General features: G+C 44.1%; 2 protein-coding genes and 1 long non-coding RNA gene across 4 annotated transcripts in view; 1 reads left to right on the top strand and 2 right to left on the bottom strand.

Moving 5' to 3' along the window:
* LOC145504771 (uncharacterized) overlaps positions 1 to 10,010 on the top strand; it is a 375,749-nt gene extending 365,739 nt beyond the window's left edge. Inside the window, exons 5-8 of the long non-coding RNA XR_014052470.1 lie at positions 599 to 823; positions 7,884 to 8,674; positions 9,329 to 9,521; positions 9,634 to 10,010. This is a non-coding gene — a long non-coding RNA (uncharacterized LOC145504771). The remainder of the gene's footprint in view (positions 1 to 598; positions 824 to 7,883; positions 8,675 to 9,328; positions 9,522 to 9,633) is intronic.
* Positions 1 to 16,902, bottom strand: part of LOC145504749 (NBPF family member NBPF19-like) — a 251,607-nt gene that overhangs the window by 165,486 nt on the left and 69,219 nt on the right. The gene's annotated exons all lie outside the window — the stretch shown is intronic.
* On the bottom strand, positions 4,164 to 16,889 carry LOC145504758 (NBPF family member NBPF4-like). Of its 2 annotated transcripts, XM_081486076.1 has the most exons (6): positions 16,667 to 16,889; positions 16,137 to 16,188; positions 15,180 to 15,346; positions 11,443 to 11,670; positions 9,239 to 9,438; positions 4,164 to 5,300 (listed from the first exon to the last, which is right to left on the bottom strand). In XM_081486076.1, the coding sequence occupies exons 3-5, from the start codon at positions 15,343 to 15,345 to the stop codon at positions 9,248 to 9,250; spliced, it is 585 nt and encodes a 194-aa protein (XP_081342202.1). In that variant the 5' UTR covers position 15,346; positions 16,137 to 16,188; positions 16,667 to 16,889; the 3' UTR covers positions 4,164 to 5,300; positions 9,239 to 9,247. The 2 variants fall into 2 exon arrangements, with proteins under 2 accessions (XP_081342202.1, XP_081342201.1); XM_081486075.1 differs by lacking the exon at positions 16,667 to 16,889 and having other exon boundaries at positions 16,137 to 16,332.

The following is a 16,902-nucleotide window of genomic DNA, read 5'->3' as shown; positions in this document are numbered from 1 at the left end:
GAGAGTGCACACCACTTCTGAAGAAGTCTTGCTAGGACTGCAAGTGTGAATCTCATCAGTCTCTGCATCTACAGGTCCAAACTAGGGACCACTAGACATATGGCTGTCAAATAGTTACAAAGGAGTAGGACGGAGGACCTGGATTTTAATTTATAATTCATGTGAGTGTAACCTTAAAAGTTGGAGACATGCACAATATTTTTCTATTAAACACAACTTGAAAACATTGGTAGAATTGTATTTCCTTTGTGTGTGCGCTCAGTCGCTCAGTCTTATCCAACTGTTTTGGGCCCATGGATCATATCTCGCCAGGCTCCTCTGTCCATGGGATGTCCCAGGCTAGAATACTGGAGTGGGTTGCCATTTTCTATTCCAGAGGATCTTCGTGACCCAGGGATTGAATCTGCGTTTCTTGTGTCTCCGGCATTGGTAGGCGAGTTCTTGGGAAGCCCCATATTTCCTTTAAAGTATATATAGCATTCTCAGCTATGTAGGAGATTATTTTTCCATTATTGTGTTCTTATACTTTTTAGTTGTCAATGTGGTTGCTAGAAAATTTTAAACTACGTGTGTGACTTGCATCTTTGTTACATTACAGCACTGCTCTATATTCTACCACCAAAAAGGAAGAATGAAGGAGAGAAACATTTATTAAAGTACCTAGTATACAATTTAGACTGTGGGAATGCTACAGAAAAACCAAGTCCGTTTCTTCAACAAATGAATGAGTTAAAGCGGAAATCAGGACAGCAATAGACCAAGAGAGATGGAGAGTGAGTGAGAGAGAGAGCAAGGAAGGGAGGAAGGAAAGAAGAAATTGAAGGTAAGCATACATGTAAGAGACTTAAATGCTTTATCTTAGTGATTATACTTTGTGGACTTTATTTGCCTCCAAAAAAGAATACTAACGTAGAAACAATAATGGAGGAGGGGGGCTTCCCTGGTTAAGAATTTGCCTAGCAGTGCGGAGGACACGGGTTTGATCCCTGGTCCAGGAAGATCCCACATGCTGTGGGGCAACGAAGCCCACAAGCCGCAACAACTGAGCACATGGGCAGCAACTCCTGAAGCCCAAGAAACCGGCAAACCACAACAAGAGAGTGGCTCCCCCTCTCCACAGCTAGACAAACCCTGCGCCACGCTATGAAGACCCAGGGCGGCCATAAAGAAAGAAAGAAATTAAAAAAAAAAAAACCTATGTGATCAAATAAGCTGAAAAAATGCTGCATGGTAGACAATGGAACATTTGAATAGTCTTTCATGATATTAAAGATTTTGAATTAATTTATGATTATAATGCCGTGATGATATACTTTCAAAAAGAGTTCTCATTTAGGGGAAACACGCAGACATAATTATAGATGAAACATGATGTCTGAGATTTCCTTTTAAAAAGACAGGAAAAGGTAAGTGCATGGATTGTAGTACGACAGTATAAGCTGGTAATTGTAGACCATGCTTGACAAAGATGGGAGGGTTCTGTTGTGTCTATTTTGTGTACTATTCAAATTTGAGATTTGAAAAAGAATGATAGGAGAACACAGGTCCACCTAGAATAATAGCAGCTGAATCTCTCAACATACAATTCCAAGGGCTAGGGACTAACAGAGAGAGTCAAGGACACCATTCAAAACCCTGCGCCAAACAACCAGGGACCAGAGAACACTGTGGACAGGACTTGGTTTGTATTCAGCTGGGTCTGGGAGGCACACAGCAGCGGAGGGATCAACAAACACCCTGCACATAGGGCAGAGCACGGCACGGAGGAGGACTCCCGACAGAGCTCAGGTAAAATAACTCACAGAAAGAGCATGTGGATAAACTCAGGGGGATGTCTGAGACCTGGTTGGCTCTAGCTCTGGTGACTGGGGAATTGATAGGAAGGGGTTCAACAGTGCAGAGAACCAGAGGGTGACAATCTTGAGGAGGCACAATTACTGGGATCAGGTGTGAGACCAAGCTGAAGGGAGCATCCTTTGGACACTCGTGGTGATGAAAAAAGAATGGTGCAACTGGCAGAAATTAAAGGTCCTACTGGAAGAAACAGAATCCCCAAATCAAGAGACACACCATGCCTTTCCCCCAAGCCTTAACTCTGCTAGAGTAATTGCACAAGACAGACCTAGAACAAAGAAATCAGCTAAGCCACTCACAGCACTAATCCCTTCTGACCTGGAACAACTGTTTCTCATTCAGGTAACCTAGTCATGTGAAAATGAAAACTATAGAGCAGACATTTCTTCCAAGGTGACAGAAGAAAAAAGTGTAAAATGAGAGTCAAAAATTTCAGCAAATGAAAAGATTGCCTCAAAATCAATCAAAACACATTGGAAAATGTAAAATGGCATCCATATTTTGAATTGATCTGAACAAAGCATTCAAAGATACATACACATGGAAAAAACTTCAGTATTTTATGTAAGAAACACAGAACGTGAGATACAAGTGCGCAGGAAAGAAGAAATGAGAAATTGGAACTGGCAGAGATTTAAAAAATTGAAGGTAAAGAAAATCCTTTGAAAAAAAAAGGCTAAATGACAAGGTACATAGAGAACATATTTATCGAAACATATCAGGGACACTGCATGAAAAATGAAAGCATCAAACAGAATAGAAATGAACAAAAGATAGTGAGAAAGGATCAGAGAGAAAGTCATAGAGACCTAGGGGAAATAGACCTGGAACGGTCAGTTCTAAGACCTATCCTAGTAGAGCTGAGAGACTTTTTTTGAAAAAGAAAAATGGTCCTGAAGCTCCAGACCACCCTTTGCCCTCAGTGAAGAAAAATCAATTTACATTCTGCATCTCAGCAGAACTTATAAAGTAAACATTATTTTTTTAAAAAAGTCAATAGAACTCATTGTGGACAAGTTCTTTATATTTAGCCAAGCTGTCTGTGCTGTATTAAAGCAACAGAAAACAAGTATTAAACATATCAAACTTAAGGAATCCTCAGTCCATCATGAGAAATCTTTAAAGACAAACTCTGCTCATCAAGAATTGACAGGAAACTATGGGTTTTGTACATCTGGTCATCACTGAATATATGTGATTGTAGATTTAAGCCACTGTGTCGTGGGCCCTGCCCTGGGGGCAGCCTAGGTACACCCTCAAACTTCTGCAGGGAGGCTGCTAGTACTCCCAGAGTGGGACAGCCATCTTGTGCCACCAGGGGGTCGAAAGGACCCAGTGGGCCCCTCCTCCAGCTCCTACCTCTATCCTACCAATTAGCACATTAAAAAAAAAAAAGCTAGGAAAAATACAGTATATAAAGGGTAAGACAGAAGGAAAAAGCAGAACAATGTCCTTGATCTTCACGGTAGTAAAAAGTTGATGTTGATAGATAACATTTAAAATGTTTTAAATATTAGAAATGAGACAAAATACTAAAGGACTAACGTGTCAGAAATTTTAGTGCACTAACTAGCTACCAGGCCTTCCAAATCCCAAGCAAAACACACAGACACAAACAAATATGCATACACAAATAAAATAAAATAACAGAGAAAGAAACACAGAAGATACAATCTACTACAAATGGTAAACATAGATTAAAAGATGCGAGAGGTGTTTAAGATACAAAACTGAATAGGGAGAAACAGAGGGGCTTCCCTGGTAGCTCAGCTGGTAAAGAATCTGCCTGCGATTCAGGAGACCCCGGATCGATTCCTGGTTTTGTAGGATTCCCTGGAGAAAGGACAGGATACCCACTCCAGTAGTCTTGGGCTTTCCTGGTGGAATCTGCCTGAAATGGTGGACACCTGGGTTCGATCCCTGGGTTGGAAAGATCCCCTGAAGTAGAGCATGGCAACCCACTCCAGTATTCTTGCCTGGAGAATCCCCATAGACACAGGAACCTGGCGGGCTACAGTCCGTGGGGTTGCAAAGAGTCGCACACAACTGAGTAACTAAGCACAGCACGGCACATGAGAAACAAGAGTATTTATATGAATAAAATCAATCATGTTAATAGTGGACTGTGGATGGGAGAGGGGTGGGAAGGAGGTTCAAGAAGGAGGGGACATATTTATACTTATGTTTGATTCCCATTGTTGTATGGCAGAAACCAACGCAACATTCTAAAGCAGTTAGCCTCCAATTAAGAATACATTTAAGAAAATAATGGATTATAACACTGAATTTTAAAAAAGCATGAGCTTAAGTTGAAACTCAAAAATATTTTTAATAATATGTTAGGGGTAGGGATTGTCTTTTCCATAGCACAATGCTGGCTATACCACAGATATGAAATTGACACACATCAGGGACCAATAAAGGATGGTAAACTTTTTACAGAAGGAGCACCATAGAATACGATATTCATACACTCTCAAAAGCCCACTAATCAAATTACTCATTACAGACACAAAATCTGCCTTTTCAATGAACAGATCTTATCAGCCTCTGCATAACAGTGTTCAATGTTAAAATAATAATCGTGGAGACAGGTAAAGTGGACACTCTTAACCTCCAAACAGGCTGCGCTAGGAAGCACACAGCATGTGCTAGATGTGTTCTTGGCAAACAGGGTTTACCTGAATTTAATCATGAGGAAATGATCAGACAACTGCAAAAGGTAGACCTTTGAGTAGACAACTGACCAATCCTCTGCAAACAAGTCAATGTCACGACCATCAAGGACAACTACAAAAAGGTGAGGAGATGTTTGAGGTTCCAAAGGACTAAAGAAATACAGGAACACAATCTTTTCAGTCCTTTGGAACCTACAACATCTCGTCTCCTTTTTGTGGTTGTCTTTTTGGGGCAAACATCGACTGTTTGAAAAAAGACAGGCCAGTTGTCTGGTTCAAAGTCTAAATTCTGCAGTTATCTGGTATCTACCTCAATATTAAACACAGGATAAACACTTGAAGCAAGAACAATGTATAGTAAATGCTGTCTGCTTTGAGCACAGTCCATCCGGTGGCAAAGAATGACCGGGTTGATATGTTGTCTTCTTCTAATTGTTCCCATGCTGGTGTGTGGAGGATGAATATTTAGAAGAGCAAGAGTTAAGGTCTTTCCAAACTGTGTGTCCATCAAAGCATCGATCACCTTACTGAGGATTACATGCGGAGGCTGATGACTGGGATTACTCCCATCAATTCTGTCCCTTGGAGTGTGGAGAGTGGTCGTTGGTTGGGACGTTCGTTCTCAGGAAAGGATCCCTCTGGCGTTGCTGAGGTTGAAATTGAGTTGCTGTGGTTGAGTTTTTTTTTCATCAAATGGAAAAGGTACATATTATAGTGTGGTTTCTCAAATTGACGATATCTTTTCTTAGTTCCTAACGTAATTGGTATCTGTGAAAGACAGACAGAGAGAAGAAATGTGAGTCTTTGTTAGATCCTGCTGAGCCTGGAGGGATGGCAACATGGTGACTGGGGCCAGGGGCAGACAGAGCTCCTGTTGACAGGACGAGCTGAAGGGAGAGCCACAGGCTGGCTGGAGAGGAAAGTGAGGTCCATGATTTCGAAGGAATACCTCCCTGAACTTTCACCTAGCCTGTGGTGCAGCATCTAAGGACCCTTGTCCTCACCCCACCTGTGCTTGGGGATATCTCAGCTCAGAGCTTCTTCAGAGCCTCATCTGGATCCCTACCACTCAATACTCAACGGTCATTTCACTCTTGAATCCCCTTCATCTGTATGCTTTCCCACACGTTCAGGGATGGATGTGCTGAGCATCCCTCAAACACAATTAGAAACAGACTGCTATGGGAGCAGAGGATCCTCAATTGAGAAAGACACCCTCTTCTTACCTCTGCAGCCCCGCCTTCTGAGGAGGAGAAGCAGGCTACCGGAGACTCCTGGAATGTGAGCACCAATAGGGACCTCAGAATGTATCCAAGTCCAGTTTCATAATTTACAGAGGAGGAGCTAGGTTTTCAAGGGTCTAAGGACTATCCAAAACCACATGACTTGTTACTGACAACCCAGGCCACAGGCCCTTCCTATATATTTGCGGGAAGGGAGAGGAGAAGGGGAAAAGCTCCCATCTGGAGGAGTCAACAGTTAATAGAGGCTGTTTGGTCATCCTCCTGGGCAGGAATAAGGCTTTCCAGGGAAATCCAGCTCCAAAGAGACTGAGGAATGAATGGAAAGGAATGACTGAGGAATGAATGAATGGAAAGGGGAAACTCAAAATAAAATTAGCGAAAAGAGAGCAGGGAGTGTCACTGTGTCTCAACCCATTTGCATCCCATGGACACCAAAATGCTATGGAGGTGATTTCATGCTGGATCTTCCTTAAGGCATTTCTAGGAATATCCTTGACATCTACACAAATAAAACTCTGAAGTGAAAGAGGGTTCAGTTTAGTTATCCTAAATTCTCATCAACTTTTCCTCAAACTTTTCTCAAAGAAAGAGTCTCTACTAGTATTTTATGCTGGTGTATAGAAAAACATCCAGGAAAACATCTACTTCTGCTTTATCGACTAGGCCAAAGCCTTTGACTGTGTGGATCACAACAAACTATGGAAAATTCGTAAAGAGATGAGAATACCAGACCACGTTACCTGCCTCCTGAGAAACCCGTATGCAGGTCAAGAAGCATCACTAGAACGGGACATGGAACATGGACTGATTCCAAACTGAGAAAGGAGTATGTCAAGGCTGTATATTGTCACCTTGATTATTTAACTTATACCCAGAGTGCACCATGCGAAATGCTGGGCTGGATGAAGCACAGCTGGAATCAAGACTGCCGCGAGAAATATCAATAACCTGGGATATGCAGATGACACCACCCTTTTAGCAGAGAGCGAAGAGGAACTACAGAGCCTCTTGATGAAAGTGAGTGAAGAGTGAAAAGGGTGGCTTAAAACTATGCATTCAAGAAAAAGAAGATCATGGCATCTGGTCCCATCACTTCATGGCAAAGACATGGGGAAACAATGGAAACAGAGACAGATGTAATTTTCTTGGGCTCCAAAATCACGGCAGATGGTGACTGCAGCCACGAAATTAAAAGACGCTTACTCCTTGGTAGAAAAGTTATGAGAAACTGAGACAGCATATTAAAAAGCAGAGACATGACTTTGCCAACAAAGGTCCATCTAGCCAAAGCTACGGTTTTTCCAGTAGTCATGTATGGATGCGAGAGTTGGACCATAAAGAAAGCTGAGTGCTGAAGAATTAATGCTTTTCAACTATGGTGTTGGAGAAGACTCTTGAGAGTCCCTTGGACTGTAAGCAGATCCAACCAGTCCATCCTAAAGGAGATCAGTCCTGAATATTCATTGGAAGGACTGATGCGGATGCCGAAGCTTCAATACTTTGGCCACCTGATGTGAAGAGTTGACTCCTTAGAAAAGACCCTGATGCTGGGAAAGACTGAAGGCAGGAGGAGAACGGGACAAGAGAGGAAGAGATGGTTGGATGGCATCATCGACTCCATGGACACGAATGTGAGCAAGTTCTGGGTGTTGGTGATGAACAGTGAAGCCTGGCATGCTGCAGTCCATGGGGTGGCAAAGATTTGGACAGAACTGAGCAACTTAACTGAACTGACAGAAGGGCATGTCAAAGGATCAATATAGCAGGATAAGGCCTAATATTCATTATGGGGCTTTTGCATAAAGGATAGATTCCATGAAAAATAACTTGTCGAATCTGCTGTTCTGAGCCAGTTAGTAGTCTGTGAAACAAGTTTAGTGAATAGCTAACTGCATGTGGCATTTTAACAGTAGAAAAGGAAACACTAAATTTTATTCTTGTGGCAAGGTGGGGGTTGATTTTATACTTTGGGGTCTATGTAATGTTTTTTTCTTTGTTTTATTGTATCTTTTACTATAAAAATTGTGAGAAACTTGAATCCAAACAGAGAGATTATATATCTAACTTAACTATCTACGTCTCTTTTTTTCTCTTTTCTCTTCTCCAGGCTCTACAAAACAGTTCTGTTGAGAGAAAAATGCAAATTCCCTTACTTGTTACTATTCAGCTTTTTGAGGAAGCAGCCACTCATAGGCCACTGCCATATTGGTTCCTTATATCCTATCAGATCCACAGTCCTTCTAATCCTTGAGGCATATTAGCAGAGCTTTGATATCCAAAGCTCATCCCCAGAACTTTAAAATCAGAATTTCAATGGATTGGGTGTAGGCATCCATGTTACCTCAAAACTCAACCCGTTTTCATTTTACAACAGCATGATTTAGAACTACACACTAGACCACCTACACTATTTCACACCAGTCTTTTTATTTTCTCCTTCTAATCCAACATGGACTTCTCTCCACTGGCCCTAAAGATGTTTTGGTCTTTCTCTGTTACTCGCATATAAATAATTGGCTTTCTCAATTGCATTGTCTGAAGCAATGATTATCTTTATTCGCATGTATCTCCCTGGGTCTTCATAAACGTGGCCCAAAGTTAATTCAGTACAATGCTGTCCTACATTCCCTGGCCTCAGATTTCAACTCAGCTCATTTTTCTGGGCTTTTACTAATATGGAGAAGGAATCATGTGAGTAAACTGGAGAGGTCTGAATACCTGTCCATCTCATGCCCTATGTATTTTGAAAACCTGGCTTCTGTATCTCCTTTCCCCCAAAGTCCCTTTAGGGAGCCATTTACTGTCCTCCACCTAATGCCAGCTCCAGGGAGTTCCTGCAAGTCCCCTGCACATTAGCAAAGTTCTGCCTATCAGAGGCTGTGGGGAGTCATGACTCAGGTGAGTGCAGCACTCCTACCTATGACCCAGGGTCTTATCTTATTTTAGTAATGAAGGCCTTTTCCTTCAGTTCCAGTGTTTCTTATTCAGGTGCAAAAGCTGAGGGTTAAGGGCTGTCCTAGCTACTTTCCTCCAGAAGCCAACTCACATGCGAGTGATTCCTTAAGACACGATCCTGAAAGAAAGAGGCAGTGGACTTGGAGGCAGGGGCAGGGAAAGTAAGGTGAAGAAACCAAGCATGTGTGTGATTTAAGGCCAATGTTTTCAGTGGCTTAAATGCTGCTATTCTGATGAGGAGGACCACGGATCTGGGCTTCCTTGTGGCTAATAGGAAAGGTCAGAGGGAATATGAGGATGGCAGCAGTGGGAAAACAGTAGAGGTCCGAGTGGAAAGAGGAGATTGAGATGGAAGGGCACTGCAGGGTGGCAGCCCCCATGGAAAAGAGAGGAAAGACCACACAGAGGTAGTGTCAGCTGTTGAGTGAACAAATGAGGAAGAGAACAATTAGTGGGAGATTTAGCCACAACAGATAATGAGCATAAGGTAGAAGTACATGGAATTACCATTGTTCCCTAAGCTTGAAGGCCAGGGAATCTGCATGCCAGTCTCCACTTGCCAAACAGCAGTTTTCTTTTGATAATCTTCTCCTTCAGGACACTTAAGCACTTCATCTTGCTACACACTGGATGCACGTGTGCGCCTGCTGCGGCGCCCTCACCTTCCAGCTTGGGAGGGTTCTTCATTCTGATGGAAGCATCCAGCTCTGAAGATAAAACCACAACCAACAGGATCCATTGTTAATCATGATTTACGAAGACTTACTCCTTCACCCAAGGAGGACATCAGGTACAGAAAGTGTCCAGGAACAAGAAAGGCCATCTGAAAGCCCATGGGTAGGTGAAGACAATGGGGATAGTTTTATATTTTCTTTTTTGCTGATCTTCCTTATACTACCCAGGATTGTTAAGTGTGCCACAGGGCAAACATGCTTCCGGATGCCAAAAATGAGCCAAGAAGAATAAAACGGATGACAACAGAAATTCCTAGGTAGAAAAGACAAAGGCAAGAAACTCCTACAGGATGCAGTTTGCACTGTTGGCTGGGAAGAGATGAAGCAAAGTCAAAATTGAAGGAAAACCTCATGAGAGAAAAGAAGTGGGGAAGTGTAAATTGGAAGGATTTTTAATGTGCATGAATATAGACTTCATATATATGTAAACACACTACATATGATATGTATATATAATTTAAATAAGACATAGACGATATGATAAAAATGGAAGAAGACTCACAAGTGAGTGTGTTTGTGATGGAATAAATGAGTGAAGGATTGGAGCTATTGAATGGGTCATTCTATTGGCTTCCTGATAAGTTGAACTTGGAAAACAAAATAGAAAAATAAGAAGAAGGAGCAAGAAGCTCTGTTTGGTGACAGGAACTAGGAGATATGAGCAGTGGGTGGGAGCCACAGTGTGGAGGGGTGTGAAAGTAAAGGGCATTAAAACTACCCTTTGCTGCAAAATCTGCTGTGAAGCCTGGGTTTATGCTCAGGACTCCGTGGGAGGTGAGCAGGAAACAGAGTGACCGAGCCAGTGAGGTTCAGTCTTGGCTGAGAATGTGGGAGGCCAAGCACAAGAAAAGGAGACACGAGAGGGAAGAGAAGACAAGAAACACCGCAAGACCTAGTGGCTCTTGTCAGGCTCTGCATCCCGGCCCTCCCTGGGCACTTTCCTTGAGACTCTCCATGCTGCCACAAGGCGTCTCCTTCTTATCTCACCTCTACCTGAGGACATGGGTCTCTCCTTATTCCTCAGATGAGGCCACAGCCTGAGGGATGAGCACCAGGTCGAGTCAGGGTCCAGGGGACGATGTGGAGAGCAATGGAGGGTAAGGATGAATACGTCCCAGATGAAATGGATGTGAGGGTCTGAAAGCTCTTTTAAGGAAATTTGAACAGATGTGGACCCAGAGGAGAGGAAAACTAGGAGACGGACATGGAGATGAGTGGAGAGAAGGACTTAAATGGAGTATCGTAAAAGGGACAGGTGGGTGCACTTCAGAAATGAGGGTAGCCCTTTATTCTAAAATGAAGGTACAATGAGGAAAATCAATTGGATATGAAAAGCAAACATGGGACTGAGTTGCAGGGCCAGTGTTTACACTCCTACTGAATGTTGCTAATACACTGTTACTGAGAGCACCCAACAGGAGTAAATCGCCTTGATGACACATGTTGAACGAAGAGGAAAACATTGCCAAGCTACCTTTCTGAGAAAGCAAGGGAAGATGGGGTCTAGAGAAAGGGTAGACCATAAAGCCTATGCTACCATAGAGGAAACAACCATTGTGCAATGATTTTGTAAGTGTTAAAGCACCAGAAAGACACAACGCTTAGATATTCTATATTCATAGTGGTTATCAAACAAATTTTAGTGAATCAGACACTCTGGACATTATGCTGTTTACAATTCCCAACAATCATGCAAAGGAGAGAATTTTTCAAGTGTTCAGATGAGGGACGAGAGAGGTAAATACCTAGGAAGATAAACAACGTGGCTCAGTTAAACAAGCAGGAATATGCAGAACCAGGGCCTGAGGCTGAGCTGCTCCTGAGGCCCAGGTTCTTGCTCACCTCATTCTGGTAGAGGGTCACAGGTTTCAACTGGGCCGACAGCGGGCATGGGAGAGGCCCTCTGCCTCCTTCACCCACAGCTGTGTGATGACCAGTACATGGACCAGAGCTTTCGAATCCCCTTTTCTTTCTTACCCAGAAAGAGTGGTCCTTGGTTTCCAGAATCAGGGTTGGTGGGAAAGCCCTGGGTGGTGGAAGAAAGACCAAGCATGGCTTTGCTGTCACCACAGTCAAAGTGCTGGTCCAGCTGCCGCTGCAGACAATTGGTCACGTGGGTGCTTTCCTGAAGCTGTGCTTGTGGAGTTTGCACCTCTGACCCTGGGAAACTCACAGGCCCCTGGTGACAGTCCACCCAGAGGTCACCTGAAAAGAAAGGAGGGTTCAGGACCAGTGGAAGCTTTTCCTTGCTAAGTCCTCTCTGGACACCCATTTCTACCGTCCTTGCCCATGAGTGAAACCACCCAGAAACCCAGACAACAAAGGCAGACATCGATGTGAAGAAGATGCCATATTTCTGGCTGTGACTGGGGTGGTGAGAAGGCAGGTGCCAGGCTGCAATTTCTTGAAATGAGAAATCAGACACTTGAGTCTAGAGGGTTTGGGTGACACAGGAGGTCAAGCCTCGTATTCTGTTCTTAGCCTCCGTCTTGTAACCTAGAGAAAAGGATCTAGACAAGCCTCTAGGCATGGGGGGAGAAAGAGTTGTTGATATCTGCCCACAGGAATAAAAGAACAGGGAGAGACATATGGCCTGAAGGCTTCAGGTACTACTAGAATTTGAGCTGAAAGAGAGAGTACACGCCAGACCCTTTTGAACTTCCTTGCTTGAAATTTTTGCCTCTGCTTTCACTCAACCATACATGTATATATAGAAGAAAATCTATTCCACATGGAGCAGACTGGGGGGTGCATGGTATTAGCAGCTAGGACTAGTGGAGAAGAGGTCTGAGACCCTCTTGGAAACACGCCTGTGTCTCTTTAGAGAGAGACACAATGTATACTCCTTCAATACACGTTCCTCCACTGGTGCCTGGACAGTGCTCCTAATGAAATCTGTTTCTATTTCTACTGTGAAATGAGGACATAGTCTCAGAACGCGGGCTAACCAAAGATATCAAGTACCCTCCTCAGGTCCAGGTCAGGCTCATGTGAGGTCACAGCCGCCAGGGCCTGCTCTACATTGCTGTGGGGCTCTCCTCTCACCTCCTGCTGATGCATCTGCACCCTCAACAAGGTTTGTTTAACTGTCTCTCATGGATCTCTTATCTCTTAAGTCTTCCAGACAGCATCTGTGTCTGACTCTCCTCAAAGATTCATCCAACCTCCTTCTAACTGTTTTCTCTGATTCAGTCCTCTCCACGCTCTCAAAGGTCACCTGTCTTATCACCCCCCAATCCTGTTTTATCACATGTTCCTCAGTTGATGGAAATTCATCCTCCCTTCTCTGCTCCACAGATCTAACCTCCTCACTCGCCTTTCCAGTGCTCCTGTCTTCTAGTCCCTCTTTCTTCTGCAACATCACTGCCCACAACTCCCTCTGCAAATCCTCCCAGGACTCAGGCTGGCCCCTTTCTGACCCCAGCCCTGCACCAGGAGCCTCTGCGAGCTTCCGGGGCTTTTTCCAAAAGCACTTCTCTCAGTCTGGTGTGCCCTTCATATTTCCATCAGGCAAAGTTCATTAATCATTCATCCTCCTATTTTAGGACACTTGATCAGATTTTAGGATAATTCATATTGGGTAAAGGGTAAATCCTCGTATAAAATTTGGTGTTTGAAAGAACTGTCAAAACTACATATCCCCTCATTCTCCAATGTTATTTTGAATCAATGTCTAGGATTGTTTTTAATTATCGTTGTGTAACTTCATCATCTAATTTTCTTTGTCTTTTCTTGAGAATGGGTTTTATTAGACCTATGCTTTGAGTATTCTTTCCATTGACAGAATATAAAATAACCGAACATTTTATCCAACATCAACAATTCTGCCCAATATTGTTAGTGTGGGGAAAGTCCTCCAATAGAAGATCAAGTTGTAATTTAAAAATCAGGTGTTTGTGTTGTTTCTGCAGGGTTTCTCCTTGTACAGAGAGGATGGGGTAGACCTGACTACTTGTACCCACATGGCTGCATAATAGCTATCCACACTGGACTCAGGTTATCATGAAACTCAAGACACAGGATGGATCCCTGTATAGTTTAGATATTCCATTCATCCATCTCAATCCATCTGTGGGGATTTGGCCTTTCCCGGCCCACTGTGTACAATGGACTCGCAGGACTGGGCCGTATCACTGACATCTCACTTCTGAGACACATGTCTGAGCCTCACTCATCCCCTTCACAGGAACCCACACCCGGCTGTCAGTGTTTCTGAGATAGAGCTCCACAGTTTTTTAATGGCTTCAGCACAGCCAAATTCAAGGTGTCCCTGGACCCATCGTGACAGCAGGTGACCTGGGGGCAGGAGGTGGGGACAGGTGTGGACTCTCACCCTGGCTGATTCTCCAGAGAGCCCCGTGGAGCTGTGGCTCCACCTGGAGGGGCTGGAGGAGCCGCTGGCTCTGCTCTCAGGACAGAGTGCACAGAGGGATAGGGAGCTGGCAGGTCTGAGTGAGGGACCACAGGGGTTCTCTGCAGCCCTCTGGCAACTTGATGTTGAAGATTAACATAGCTGCAAATCATTTGGTCGGGGCAAAGAGGAAAAGGTGAGCAACATCCTCTCTTAGTCACGGATGGTCCAACTACTGAGAGGAGAGGACACAGCCTGAGCCAGGGAGTCAGGCCCAGGAGAGGTCAGTGTCCCACCCGCCAGTGGCCAGGAGTCTGGGGCAAGTGAAGGGACCTTGCTGATCCTCAGCGCCCTCGGCTCCGCTATGAGACACCACAGGCACCTGAGAGGGTGCCTGGGAGGGCTGAATGGGGTGTAGTGCGCTTGGAGCTCACTTAGTAAGGAGCATGGCAGGCAACAGGGGCACAATAACTGTGTGTTCCCTTTCGGGTTTGCGAACTACTGTGATCCTGAGAAAGCCTTTGCTTCTCTGCTCCTCAGGGAAGAATGAGAAATAAGAAATCAAGATGATCTTATGAATCAAAGTCCTAACAATAAAAATACTTCTCCTAAAGAAAAAGTCAAAAAATAGCTCAAGAAGGATTTCATACTAGGTTTTCATTTCCATACCCTACGAACTGCTACCCAAGGGGACCTGGCTCATAAATTAGCTCAATACCCCTATCAGATACACAGGTTATGGATAGTTTCCATGCGGTTATGCCACTGAGATTGCATAAAACATTGAAACTATAACCCGCACGTGGAAGACTCCTTTTGGCTGCACAAAGGATGAAACACAAGGGTGTCTCTTGAGGATGGAACAACAGAGACAGATACTTGGCTTCATGGAAATGACAGGGCATAGGCAGATTTGATGTTCAGGAGCTAGTATCTAAATGCTTCAGAGGGAGCTTGGCAGCCCAGGGGTAAGAATCTAGAGCTGGGGAACAATAGAACATGCTACAAATATGGAGCAGATTGCAATCATGAATGAAAAGCCAGAGAACTTGCCAGAAACTTCAAGAAATAAAATTCGCAACAAAATGTCATGACTACAAGGATTCTTATCTTGATCAAAAGAGCTCTGTTACACAAATTCCTGCAGGTGAGACAGTGGTAGCTGAGATTCTGCCCTGATCCCTCCACTTGCCCTCTCTGGTCTGACGTGATACCAGAAGCCTGTGCTGATGAGATAAGTTCAGGTGACAGACGGCAGCCTGGGGCAAGAAGAATGCAAAGGCTCGAGATGCCTTTTAAAAATTGAAACTGAGAACACAGTTCTAATCAACCTGAGCCTAGGAACCTGTCTGGGAGTACTCACCGTTTACACCTAGATCCAAGAAATCTTCTCTTGTCTCTGTTGGGAAGGAGGCACTTCTATAAGGATGACAGGAACCTGTCAGATGATGGCCACTAGAAGCAGCCAGGTAACATTCATCCAGTGAGTCCGGCTGGACTTCATTCTCTTCTACCACGAGCTGATCCATACTGAGATTTGAGGGGTTGGGAGAGCAGATGGTTAAACAAGAGGGATTAGTCAACCTAGAGCCACAGCTGGTTTTGGTGGGAGGGTTAAGGGAGAGGTTGCAGAAAACAAATGGGGAGTCCCCGTAAAGGAGGTATAACAATCCCCCCCACCCACAACTCCCATCTGGGGTCTGAAGGCGCTTGCAAAGGGAAAGGGAGAGAGAGTGAAGGAGAGTGAGCATGAGATGCTCTGAGCACAGAGAAGAAATGAGCTCAGGAGGAAAATGAGCCACCCCAGGACACACAGTCATGTCACACACGTCCTCAGAACATAAAGGTGACTTCAAATACACCATAAGTTTTGTTGAAATTTACATGCTGCATCCAAATGAATACCAGCTCTGGCATCATAATGGACTCCTGGAAATCTTGTCTCCAAGACCAATATTTTTAATACTGCAATGTGACATGAATTTTTGTTTCCTAGATACTACCTTGTCATGAAATACCTGCCAAGGTCATAACACTAAAGACAGAGGCAGATAAGTATCGCATGCTGGTTTTCATAAGAAGGAGAGAACAGAGGAGTCCAAGAAATCCTGTGGCTGATCAGTAGCCCTGCTTCAACTGATTGCAAGTTACTATCATTGAGAGGGATTCATGAAGGGTGAAAACAGACAACCTTGTTCCAGGGACAATTTGTGGTTGTCTGAATGGAAGAAATAGGCATGTTCAGCGCTTTCTGATTCCCCTGCATGTGAGATGACCAAATGTCACCACTGATGTCAGACCCATGTTTCTCCATAGTTACCTAGAACAGATGATGTCTTGATCTTCCTTGTCCTCCAGATCAGCAAGATTTTCTGTGGATAAATTCAGACAAGTTGAGAAACACTTAGCAGATCTCATTGTGTAAATTAATAATCCACTGTCCAATACTGCCATGGGGACGACAATATCAGCACTGCGATGACAGGCTATTTAAGGAGGATATGCCAGATGCCTCAAGTTGGATCTCTCAGACTCTCCTTGGCTTGCTTTTCAGAGCCATCAGGCCAGATCTCCCTTCCCTGGTAGATTCTCACCACAGTATCCTCTTCCAAGTCTGAGTAAAAAGTTCAAGATTCATCTTCCCCACAGAGTCTGGGGAATAGCCCACAGCAATCGAGCAGAATATTGTCATACTCAGGCCTTTCTCATCATAAGCTGACTACTTTAGCAGAATGATGAGTGGAATGAACAAAACCTAGAATCACATGAATCCTAGTTGTTACACGGAACCTTCAGTCATTCATGGGGTGGGAAAATGCCAGGGCTCTGCCGTGCTTTGCAGAAACATACAAGCAAGGTGATGGGAGGGCTCTTTGCATCCTGGGGTCCAGATGCTTGGTTTGCTAAGACAAGCAATTTAGAGGAGACAGACACCGGGGATGACAGCAGTGACACCAGGGAAGCAACAAATCATTAAGGCTGTTAGCGCCTCTGGAAAGGCACAGAAATTCCAGGGACACTTGGGTATGGAGATGGGAGCATTGTGGGCAAGAAGAGACATTGCATTGGAGTCAGGAAAAAACAGT

Source organism: Giraffa tippelskirchi, chromosome 5 (genome assembly GCF_054371585.1).
Source record: "Giraffa tippelskirchi isolate mGirTip1 chromosome 5, T2T-mGirTip1v1.2.pri, whole genome shotgun sequence".
NCBI classification, from domain to species: Eukaryota; Metazoa; Chordata; class Mammalia; order Artiodactyla; family Giraffidae; genus Giraffa; species Giraffa tippelskirchi.
This window is presented reverse-complemented; position numbering and strand designations above follow the sequence as displayed.